This window comes from Somniosus microcephalus, chromosome 28 (genome assembly GCF_052327205.1).
Source record: "Somniosus microcephalus isolate GS21.2 chromosome 28, FLI_Smic_1.0, whole genome shotgun sequence".
NCBI classification, from domain to species: Eukaryota; Metazoa; Chordata; class Chondrichthyes; order Squaliformes; family Somniosidae; genus Somniosus; species Somniosus microcephalus.
The window spans coordinates 33,970,128-33,982,473 of record NC_141014.1 but is presented as its reverse complement, the minus strand read 5'-3'; the positions used below and the strand labels follow the sequence as shown (position 1 = coordinate 33,982,473).

General features: G+C 50.3%; 2 protein-coding genes across 2 annotated transcripts in view; both read left to right on the top strand.

The window, feature by feature from the left end:
• Window positions 1-5,828, top strand: part of LOC147099528 (SH3 and multiple ankyrin repeat domains protein 2-like) — a 177,446-nt gene extending 171,618 nt beyond the window's left edge. Inside the window, exon 13 of the mRNA XM_085969757.1 lies at window positions 5,194-5,828. Coding sequence (XP_085825883.1) covers window positions 5,194-5,225 — 32 coding nt within the window. The 3' untranslated portion in view covers window positions 5,226-5,828. The remainder of the gene's footprint in view (window positions 1-5,193) is intronic.
• Window positions 5,829-6,723: 895 nt separating this feature from the next.
• LOC147099527 (SH3 and multiple ankyrin repeat domains protein 1-like) overlaps window positions 6,724-12,346 on the top strand; it is a 92,355-nt gene continuing 86,732 nt past the window's right edge. Inside the window, exon 1 of the mRNA XM_085969756.1 lies at window positions 6,724-8,499. Coding sequence (XP_085825882.1) covers window positions 8,490-8,499 — 10 coding nt within the window. The 5' untranslated portion in view covers window positions 6,724-8,489. The remainder of the gene's footprint in view (window positions 8,500-12,346) is intronic.

The following is a 12,346-nucleotide window of genomic DNA, read 5'->3' as shown; positions in this document are numbered from 1 at the left end:
GCTCCCACAAACAGCAACGTGATAATGACCAGATCATCTGTTTCAGTGATGTTGGTTGAGGGATAAATATTGGCCCAGGACACCGGGGAATAACTCACCTGCTTTTCTTTGAAATAGTGCCCGTGGGATCTTTAACATCCACCCGAGAGAGCAGACAGGGGCCTTGGTTTGACGGCACCTCCGCCAGTGCGGCGCTCCCTCAGTACCGGCACCGGGAGTGTCAGCCTGGATTTTTGTGCTCAATTCTCCGGAGTGGGACTTGAACCCATAACCTTCTGGACTGTCGGAGGCGAGAGTGCTGCCCACTGAGCCACGGCCAAAACCTCTAAACACCTCCCTTGATTCCAGCATTATTAACTCTTTCGGTCTCAGGAATTAGAGTTCAGTGATCACCCGTTGGGAGAAGAAAACTCGTTCAGTCTGGAGGATCACATTGAAGAGTGTGTCTCACCCCCAGCTTCCTTCTTAACAATCAGACACAAAGCACCAGCACTAGTTTTAAAGGAGCATTGTGGAGCTGAGGGGAAAACTCAGTACTGCAAACTCCTCACTGGCCGGTCGTTCAATTCTTTTAACCTCTTCAATTTTTTTACACCTCTTTTAAGCCCTCGTTTGATGGGTTTATCTGCTGGAGTTAAGTCAGGCACTAGGCATTCACTGTCAAACAGGGATCCTCATGAGGTGAGTCTGTCTCCTTTAAGGATCCTGATGGTGAGACTGGCTCTGTAAAATAACAATCTCTGATACTGTTTTCATATGAAACATTAAAACCCCTTTTTCTTTTCTCCTCCTTTTTTCATCCGATTCCTCCTGATGAATGCCCCCTGACCCCTTCCTAGCGCAAAACGGTAAGTTCCTGGTCAAAGGTCATTCATGCTAAAGGTGAGAGGTCAAAGGTATTGAATTGCAGACAGTCCAACTCCACAAATCTGAAAGTCTGAACAGTCATGAAATCCGCTCCCTCCCGCAACGCTATATAAAGTGAGGGGGTTTTCATTCTCTACAATTATATTTTCTGTGTACATGTATTTTGGTTTTACCAGCAGATCTCCCCTGGCATTGCTCACAGTATGATAGACTGTTGCAAGGACAGAAGCATAAAGTATTATTCTGCTGCTCAGGAAATCTGTGGCCCCTTAAGGTCTACTCCCTGAAACTCGTGCCATTCTGAGGTCAATTGGAGGGTATCTGTTGCTCTGTAGATTGGCGGCTGCTTGTAAATTGCTGGCTCCGCCCCAAGGTCAGAAAGGAACAGCAGAAAACGACTGGCTTTTCTTTTTGTTTTGCATCAGTAACAAAGTGTGGCACCTGAAATGGGACTTATAGCTACGACGGATGCATGCCATAACATTTTTAAAAAATTCATTCATGGTTTGTGGGCGTCTCTGGCAAAGCCAGCATTTATTGCCCATCCCTAATTGCCCCTTGAGAAATTGGTGGTGAGCCACCTTGAACCGCCGCTTCACTGGTGGGGTGAAGTTACTGAGTGGCTCGCTCGGCCATTTCCGAGGGGCAGTTAAGAGTCAACCACATTGCTGTGGGCCTGGAGTCACATACAGGCCAGACCGGGTAAGGGCGGCAGATTTCCTTCCCTGAAGGACATTAGTGAACCAGATAGTTTTTTTTTTACGACAATCCAGTAGTTTCATGGTCACCATTACTGATACTAGCTTTTTATATATTCCAGATTTATTTAATTAACTGAAGGACTTAGTTCCCTTAGCAGAGAGGTCAATAACCATGGGGGGCATAGATTTAAAGTAATTGGTAGAAGGATTAGATTCAGATTCAGATTCGATTTATTTGCCATATGTAACAAGTACAATGGAATGCTTGTTCCCCGTCGGGACGTGTCAGCTATACATACAGCGCCGCGTTCAGAGTCAATACAATGGCTTCCCGTGGCAGTGGGAGCACGATGTCCCTCAGCCGCTCCGTCCTCCTCTTCACCGCGGCCTCCTCCTCACTGTTGCTGGCTCCACGTGTGGTGGCCTGCTTCTCCCGCTCTGGCCACCATGCCCGGCTCCCCTCCTCTCATCCGGACTGCGAGTTACCCGAAATGGAGCTGCCGGCCGACGTGCTGCAGCGCGTCGTGAGTCTGCTGCTGCTGCTCGTTGCGCTGCGCTCCTCTGCCCGACTCGCCGAACACATCGTCGGGATGTGAATGCTCCAATGCGGCCTCCTCTTCACCGTCGCCGGCTCCACGCTCCACGGCCCGGGGCCTACTTCTCTCTCTGTCCCGGGTCGGCCTATGGCCGCCATGCTCGGCTCCCCTCCTCCCAGTCGGAATTCCTTCCCGCCGAGGAGCTGCCGGCCGATGTGCTCCAGCGGGTCGGCTTGGCTGCTGCTGCTGCTCACCGCGCTGCGCTGCCTCTGCCCGACTCGCCGAGCACCTCGCTCCGATTGCGGGAGCGAGCGGCGAGAGCTGGCCGCCCGAAACAGGGAGAGCGATCTCAGCACCGGTCCGTCACGGAGAGTTGAGGAGATCATTAGTCCAGGCCTCTGGATTACTGGTCCAGTCACATAACCACTGTGCTATCGTACCCCGATATGACATCGGCACTCCAAAACAAATCAATAACCTCGATGGAGATTGGTCCCAACCAGTTTGGATTTGTGGCATTGGACTGCAGGCTAATTATTATGCAATGGATTGGGAGAGGGGGGAAATTGACAAGCCTTCGATTTGAAACACTTCATTTTATTCAAATGTGCTCTGAAACACGGAATTGTCCCCAGACAGTTTCTCCCAGGCTCCAATCCCTGGTAATCAGGAGGAAGTGGCATTGGTTTTGTGTGTGTCATCAAATGTTAGAACAGAATATTTCCCATTCCTTGCGCTAAGTGTTCTAGATGTGAGATGCAGATCTGCAGCCCATCCACAATCTTAAACATTCACTCCCTCCACCACCGGCGCACCGTGGCTGCAGTGTGGACCATCTACAAGATGCACTGCAGCAACTCGCCAAGGCTTCTTCGGCAGCACCTCCCAAACCCGCAACCTCTTCCACCTAGAAGGACAAGGGCAGCAGGTGCATGGGAACACCACCACCTCCAAGTTCCCCTCCAAGTCACACACCATCCTGACTTGGAAATATAATCAGCTGTTCCTTCATTGTCGCTGGGTCAAAATCCTGGAACTCCCTCCCTAGCAGCACTGTGGGAGCATCTTCACCACAGGGACTGCAGCAGTTCAAGGCGGCGGCTCACCACCACCTTCTCAAGGGGCAAGTAGGGATGGGCAATAAATGCTGGTCTTGCCAGCGACGCCCACATCCCCTAAATGAAAAAATAAAGAGTAAAGCTCCTTTAACTTTGCCCCAACAATGATCCTCAGCCCTGATCTCAGAAGGAGGCCCCCTGCTGCACCGTTTCCCGCACTAAGTGTTGATGCGCTATTCCTCTTTGGGGAGCATCACAGTCAGCATCCATGTGATGGCACTTTCTAGGAAGTGTAGGGTAGATAGCATTGGAGACCCATCAGGAACCCTGACTCATTCGTGCCCCCTCCCGAGTTCAGTGACGCTGAGGCCAATTATTGGGCACCTATCACTACTCCAGCTTAGGTCCGTTGATGCTAAATAGATCAGGAATTGATATTGGGACCCCCCTGGCCTATTGGGGCACAGGACGGTGCATATGGTAGCCAAGGGGATGCCTTAAGTGGAGGCTGAGGTGGAATCTACAAAGCTCAGACAGCTATCTGCATCACTGTAATATTATAAAATTCTCATCCTTGTGTTCAAATCTCTCCACGGCCTCGCCCCCTCCCGAGCTCTGTAACCTCCTCCAGCCCTACAACCCTCCGGGATCTCGGCGTCCCTCCAATTCTGGCCTCTTGAGCATCCCTGATTTTAATCTCTCAACCACTGGTGGCCGTGCCTTCAGCTGCCTGGGCCCCTAAGCTCTGGAAGAATAAAAAAGAAGCATATTATCTAAATGGTGAGAGATTGCAGAGTTCTGAGATGCAATGGGATCTGGCTGTCCTAGTGCATGAATCGCAAAAGGTTACTATGCAGGCACAGCAAGTAATTAGGAGAGCTAATAGAATGTTATCATTTATTGCAAGGGGAATTGAATACAAAAGTAGGGAGGTTATGCTTCAGTTATACAGGGTGACATGAATCAGTCATTCATGAAAGAAAGACTTATGAAATAATACTGAGCGGCCTGCGGGTGGCGCTGTCCAGGGGGAGTATAAATACTCGGGCACGGGCCCAGCTTGCGCAGGACATTCTTAACAGGAACTAGTGAAGGACACAACTAGACCTCCATGTTGTAAAACAGTTCATTAAAGCTTTGTTTAACGCTTAGACCAAGTGCCTAGTAGTTTTCTTAGGTCACAGGGCTGGTGAGACCACATCTGGAGTACTGTGTACAGTATTGGTCTCCTTATTTAAGGAAGGATGTAAATGCATTGGAAGCAGTTCAGAGAAGGTTTACTAGACTAATACCTGGAATGGGAGGGTTGTCTTATGAGGGAAGGTTGGACAGTCTGGGCTTGTATCCGCTGGATTTTAGAAGAGTAAGAGGTGACTTGATTGAAACATATGAAATCCTGAGGGGTCTGGACAGGGTGGATGTGGAGAGGATGTTTCCTCTTGTGGGAGAATCTAGAACTAGGGGTCACTGTTTAAAAATAAGGGGTCACTCATTTAAGACAGAGATGAGGAGAAATTTTTTCTCAGAGGGTCGTGAGTCTTTGGAACTCTCTTCCTCAGAGGGCGGTGGAAGCAGAGTCTTTGAATATTTTTAAGGCAGAGGTAGATAGATTCTTGGTGAGCAAGGGGGGTGAAAGGTTATCGGGGGTAGGCGGGAATGTGGAGTAATCAGATCAGCCATGTTCTCACTGAATGGCGGAGCAGGCTCGAGGGGCCGAGTGGCCGACTCCTGCTCCTAATTGGTATGTTCGTAATTCCCTCCCTAAACCCCCCTCTCCTCCTGAAAACCTACCTCTTTGACCAAGCTTTTGGCCACCTGTCCTAAGATCTCCTTATGTGGCTCGGTGTCAAATTTTGTGTGATAATCGTTCCGGTGAAGCGACTTGGGACGTTTTACTACGTTAAAGGTGCTATATAAATGCAAATTGTTTTTTTTAAATGATAATTACAGACAAACCCTTGGCTAGGTGGTGTGATTGTTTCACGTTTAACTTCTAAACCGGCTGATATTGTTTTCTCTTTCCACCCACAGCTTCCCCGTGGAACAGGAAGACCGGTGAGTGACGGATACGTCACACGGAAAACATATTCGCTCCTATTTTTTTTTAAAAAAGCTCAGTCCGCAAATACGTTGCACTGAGTGTCGACTGACCCGCAGCCTCCAATAAACCACTGAATTCCTCTCACCCCTCATTAACATCAGGGAACATCTCCAAATTACACTCCAACAGTGAAGCGAAGGGGGAGGATCGAGAGGCAGAAAATACGTAGGAATGGGAGTGGGCCCATGCAACTTGCTCTGCCATCTTGTGAGCCATCGCAGCTCTCTCTTTGATTCCAATTTCCTCCCCTCCCTCAATACCCTTAAACACCGTTCCTTCCCGTCAAATCTGCGAACTCCTTTTAAATCCTTGCTCCGTGGCTTTCTGGAGCAGTGTTCAAATTCTCACCACCCTTTTGTGTGAAGTCCTTTTTTCGCTGGGTTTGTTATTAATTGGTTTATTGCGTTCTAAGGACCAGCTTACAGTATGGGTTAGATACAGAGTAAAGCTCCCTCTACACTGTCCCATCAAACACTCCCAGGGCAGGTACAGCACGGGTTAGATACAGAGTAAAGCTCACTCTACACTGTCCAATCAAACACTCCCAGGGCAGGTACAGCACGGGTTAGATGCAGAGTAAAGCTCCCTCTACACTGTCCCATCAAACACTCCCAGGGCGGGTACAGCACGGGTTAGATACAGAGTAAAGCTCCCTCTACACTGTCCCATCAAACACTCCCAGGGCGGGTACAGCACGGGTTAGATACAGAGTAAAGCTCCCTCTACACTGTCCAATCAAACACCCGCAGGGCAGGTACAGCACGGATTAGATACAGAGTAAAGCTCCCTCTACACTGTCCCATCAAACACTCCCAGGGCAGGTACAGCACGGGTTAGATACAGAGTAAAGCTCCCTCTACACTGTCCCATCAAACACTCCCAGGGCAGGTACAGCATGTATTAGATACAGAGTAAAGCTCCCTCTACACTGTCCCATCAAGCACTCCCAGGGCAGGTACAGCACGGGTTAGATACAGAGTAAAGCTCCCTCTACACTGTCCCATCAAACACTCCCAGGGCAGGTACAGCACGGGTTAGATACAGAGTAAAGCTCCCTCTACACTGTCCCATCAAACACTCCCAGGGCAGGTACAGCACGGGTTAGATACAGAGTAAAGCTCCCTCTACACTGTCCCATCAAACACTCCCAGGGCAGGTACAGCCCGGGTTAGATACATAGTAAAGCTCCCTCTACACTGTCCCATCAAACACTCCCAGGGCAGGTACAGCCCTGGTTAGATACAGAGTAAAGCTCCCTCTACACTGCCCCATCAAACACTCCCAGGGCAGGTACAGCACGGGGTTAGATACAGAGTAAAGCTCCCTCTACACTGTCCCATCAAACACTCCCAGGGCAGGTACAGCCCGGGTTAGCTACAGAGTAAAGCTCCCTCTACACTGCCCCATCAAACACTCCCAGGGCAGGTACAGCACAGGGTTAGATACAGAGTAAAGCTCCCTCTACATTGTCCCATCAAACACTCCCAGGGCAGGTACAGCACAGGTTAGATACAGAGTAAAGCTCCCTCTACACTGTCCCATCAAACACTCCCAGGGCAGGTACAGCACGGGTTAGATACAGAGTAAAGCTCCCTCTACACTGTCCCATCAAACACTCCCAGGGCAGGTACAGCACAGGTTAGATCCCAAGATCAGGAGACTACTGTACCAGCCTGACATTTACCATTTGATACGCCAGAGGCCGTGTGGCCTCCCTGAGATTGCTGAGTTCTGTGCTGTGAACTTGTACCCTTTGCAACTGTATTGAGACTGGCCTCAACCCATTTCATTTTGGAGCCAGCAGAGAAGGAAAACTTTAATCGCCTCGGTTTGAGTTGAACTGTGTTCTAAGTGACTGCACCACCCAGTCTGCAAATTGATTGAAATCAGGTCTCGGATGGGACGTAACGGCTGAAGCCCAGTACGGTGGGCCAGAGGCTCCCGTGTTGTATGGGGGTGAGTGGGTGGCGAGGTTGGATGTGTCATTCCATTACTCTCATTCTCAACAGATCTCAGTTTTGTTCCCCTCACAACAGCACGGTAAGTAACTTGCTATTTATTTCTGTCGGAGCTGAGATTTCTAATATGCGCATTCGGAACTGCTCATTTCTGCTCAAACCTGAATTGGGACATTTTTGAAAGATCGGAATCCACCTCCAGGTGAGATACTGACTGGAGGGCTTGTTCGCTACAAAGGATCTTCTTATGGGCCTGACCGGCAGGACATTGAGTTACACCTTCACTGAGAATCTTCTTCGACAGCACCTCCCAAACCCACGACCTCCACCACCCAGAAGGACAAGGGCAGCAGGCGCATGGGAACACCACCACCTCCAAGTTCCCCTCCCAGTCACACACCCACCATCCCGACTTGGACATATATCGGCCGTTCCTTCATCGTCGCTGGGTCAAAATCCTGGAGCTCCCTCCCTAACAGCACTGTGGGAGCACCTTCACCACACGGACTGCAGCGGTTCAAGAAGGCGGCTCACCACCACCTTCTCAAGGGCGACTAGGGATGGGCAATAAATACCGGCCTTGCCAGCGAAGCCCACATCCTGTGAACGAATAAATAAAAAAAACACTTTGAAAGATGTCGCGCCTTTCTAACGGTAGTTGTAAAAACACTTCTACACTCAAATGGTGGGAGAAGTTTGGAACCCTCTTCCACATACAGCAATTGATGCTAGATCAATTGTTAATTTTAAATCTGAGATTGATAGATTTTTGTTAACCAAAGGTATTAAGGGATATGGGGCAAAGGTGGGTATATGGAGTTAGGTCACAGATCAGCCATGATCTCATTGAATGGAGGAACAGGCTGGAGGGGATAAATGGCCTCCTCCTGGTTCCTAATATCCTAAGTCCCTAAGTCTGATTTTAGCGAGAGGTCTGGTTTGGAATTGGCCATCAATCTCGGGTAAACCTGCGCGCCAATCAGCAACGTTTCAATGGACCGACAGCCCCCCACCCCGCCAAGTTCCTAAATTGGGTTATACCCAAAGTACAGCACCTCATGCCCTCAACGGCCCTCTCCCCCATTCCCCTGAGACTCTTCGGCCTGCGGGATTCGGGGTGCCCCTCCTAAGGACAGGCCGCAGACCTCCCATGATCCCAGCATGCACTTGGCTGCACGTGACCTCTGACCGCCTGTCTGTGTGTCTCTTTGTGTCTTTCAGACTACGAGCCCCCGCAGACCACGGAGAAGAGGAGGAAGGTTTATCAAATGGCATTAAGTAAATAGTCAATGCTGGACCCTAAAAAATCAAACCCCCCGCCATCGACACTCGGAGGTTCAAAGGCCAGGCTCAGAGTGATCGTGTTTGAAGAGAGAGGGGGAGAAAACTGAGGGTCTTAAAGATTAAAGTCGGGAAACGCAGTGCAGATCCCAAAATGGGCCGTCGCTCAAAGCATTTTTGGACGGGCTCTGACAGACCTGCCATTTATTTCCAACATGTTCTGCTTGTAAATTGAAGACCTTTATTTGGCCTTTTGGTTGAGTTACGAAACTAGAAAGGGGGGAGGGGAAGAGGAGAGAAGGAAGAGAGGGAGGGAGAAGAGGGGAGGGGGAGGGGGAGGGAGTGGGGGAGAAGGAAGAAGGGGGAAAGGGAGGGCAGAGAGGGAGCGGGATGGAGGTGTGGGGAGGAGGAGGAAAGTGGGGAAGAAGGAGAGGGTGAAGGGAAAGGGAGGGCAGGGTGGGGATGGGGACGAAAGTGGGAAGGCAGAGAGGGAGGGCGAGCAGAGAGGGGGAGAAAGGAGATGGAGGGGGTGAGGGGAGTAGGAGAGAGTTGGTGGAAGCATGGTCCTCGGGGCCTCCTGCGATGTTGTGACCACACCACAGAAACATTTAGTTTTTAGATCGCTGACGGTCAGCTTTGGTTTTTATTGCCTGGAGCCCAGCTTCACGGGCCCTCGGCCAACCTCCTGCAGCTCCCCGGACTGTGAGCCGGGACGGCGAGTGTCCGGGGGCTGTCTGACCCTGCAGAGGTGACGGCTGAGCACAGTCCTGCTCCCCCACTGTCGTCTGCACGCGACAGGAGTCGGGAGCAGCAACCGCGGCTGTGGGCGCACTCCCTAGCCTAAGGGACTGAAGCCAGTTGTAACGCCCCCAATCTAGCGACCTAGCTGGCTTCAGCACTGCCCCAGGCTTTACCTCCTGAGATATGAGGGCTAAATCTATAATGGTGCCTCCCCCTCACCAGGAAAATGCGCCCCACAAACCATAGGCAAGCAGCAGCCCTTTATTGGCTGCTGGTGCCCGGATAATGCCAGTGCAACCTGCGACCAGCTGGCCAATAAGTTATCCAAATGACCTGACCTCGTGTTATCTGGCGCGACCAGCCCGCTTGTCAACAGGGCAAGATAACGGCGATGGCATCAGGTGGCATGCCTGGCCCTGTGTGGTCACGCCTTGGTTACTTCCGCATCTGCCTGCTTCAGGGGTTGACTGGTGTGCGCCTGTCCTGTTAAAACAATGGAGCCAGAATCCGTATCTGCCAACTCATGAGGTGCAGCAGGCGGTTAAGAAGGCAAATGGTGTGTTGGCCTTCATAGCGAGAGGATTCGAGTACAGGAGCAAGGATGTCTTGCTGCAGTTGTACAGGGCCTTGGTGAGATCACACCTTGAGTACTGTGTGCAGTTTTGGTCGCCTTACCTGAGGAAGGATGTTCTTGCTATGGAGGGAGTGCAACGAAGATTCACCAGACTGATACCTGGGATGGCAGGAATGACGTATGAGGAGAGATTGGGTCGATTGGGCTTATACTCGCTGGAGTTTAGAAGAATGAGAGGGGATCTCATTGAAACTTATAAAATTCTAACAGGACTAGACAGACTAGATGCAGGAAGGATGTTCCCGATGGCGGGGAGTCCAGAACCAGGGGTCACAGTCTAAGGATAAGGGGTAAGCCATTTAGGACTGAGATGAGGAGGAATTTCTTCACCCAGAGAGTGGTGAACCTGTGGAATTCTCTACCACAGAAGGCAGTAGAGGCCAATTCATTAAATATATTCAAGAATGAGTTAGATATATTTAATTAAGGCTAAAGGGATCAAGGGATATGGGGAGAAAGCAGGGACAGGGTACTGAGTTTGGATGATCAGCCATGATCTCATTGAATGGCGGAGCAGGATCAAGGGGCCGAATGGCCTACTCCTGCTCCTATCTTCTATGTTTCTATCCCCATGCCAGGCATGAGTACAGTTCTGGGCACCGCCCCTTGGGAAGGACCTATCGGCCTTGTGTAGGGAGTGTATCGCAGATTCACCAGAATGTTACCGGGGGCTCCAAGGGATAAGATTATGAGGAGCGATTACATAAACTAGGCTTGTGTTCCCTGGAGTATAAAAGGTTAAGGGGCGATTTGATTGAGGTTTTTAGGATTTGGAAAGGAATTGATGGGGTCGAGAGAGAGAAACATTGTCTGCTGGTGGGGGGAGTCTAGGACAAGGGGACATCACCTTAAAATCAGAGCCAGGCCATTCAGGGGAGAAGTTAGGAAACACTCCTTCACGCAAGGGGTGGAACTCCCATAAAAAGCAGTAGATGCGAGCTCAGTTAATAATTTGAAATCTGAGATCGATAGATTTTTGGTATTAAGGGATATGGAGCCAGGGCAGGCAGATAGAGTTAGGATACAGGTCAGCCATGATCTCATTGAATGGCAGAACAGGCTGGAGGGGCTGAATGGCCTCCTCCTGTTCCGATGTTCCTCCCGGTCGACACAGTGCAATGCTGGGCGTGTGTAGGCGCGTGCCCCCTTCACGCCCACACATGGCAGGGTCTGTGTTTCAGCTGTGCCGTCATGGTTAGATCCAGAACTGGTGCCTGGGTGCCAAAGGCATCAACTGAGCACAACTGGGGGTTGAACCAGAGATCTATATGGGCATTATTTGAAACTGTTTCAATATCAAGGAAGTTTGAGCCGAGGCAATATAAACTAAATGGTAGAATTTTAACGGGGGTGCAGACCTGGTGGTGTACGTACACAAGTCTTTGAAGGTGGAAGGACAAGCGGAGAAGGCTGTTAAAAAGCATACTTTAGGTTTATAAATAGAGTACAAAAGCAAGGAAGTTATGCTAAACCTTTATAAAACACTAATTAGGCCTCAGCTGGAGTACTGTGTCCAATTCTGGGCACTGCACTTTAGGAAGGATGTCAAGGACCTGGAGAGTGTGCAGAGGAGATGTACTGGAATGTTGCCAGGGATGAGGGACTGCAGTTATACGGAGAGACTGGAGAAACTGGGATTGTTCTCCTTAGAGCAGAGAAGGTTAAGGGGAGATTCAATAGAGGCGTTCAAAATGATGAGGGGTTTTGACAGTAAATAGGATGGAACTGTTTGCACTGGCAGGAGGGTCGGTAACCAGGGGACACAGATTGAAGATATTCGGCAAAAAAACCAGCGGGGAGATGAGGAGAATTTCTTTTTAATGCAGCGAGTTGTTGTGATCTGGAACGTGTTGCCTGAACGGGCGGTGGAAGCAGATTCCACAGTAACTTTCAAAAGTGAATCAGATAAATACTTGAAAAGGAAAACATTTGCAGGGCTGTGGGGAAAGAGCAGGGGGAGCGGGACTAATTGGGCGGCTCTTTCAAAGAGCCGGCATAGACACGATGGGCCGAATGGCCTCCTTCTGTGCTGGATCATTCTATGATTTCTTATTCATCTTTTTCAGAGTACTCCATCACACGGATGTGTTGACTTATTGAAGTCACCAGGCTTGATGTTGGATGTTTTATCTGTGCTGAATTAAGGATATTTGATGCCATTGAGCAATATGGATAGTGTTCAGCAATCTGTGGCAAGGGTTTGCAAGCGGAAATGGGCTAGGGTCTTTTATTTGGCAGTCTGTGGGGGTAGAGGCTTGTGTTTTTCAGTCTGTGGGAGGTAAGGGGAGGGGCTTTGTCCGGTTGTCTGACAGGCAGTGAGGGGCCGTGTCTGAGGGAGTGAGGGGCCGTGTCTGAGGGAGTGAGGGGCCGTGTCTGAGGGAGTGAGGGGCCATGTCTGAGGGAGTGAGGGGCCGTGTCTGAGGGAGTGAGGGGCCATGTCTGAGGGTCTGAGGGAGTGAGGGGCCATGT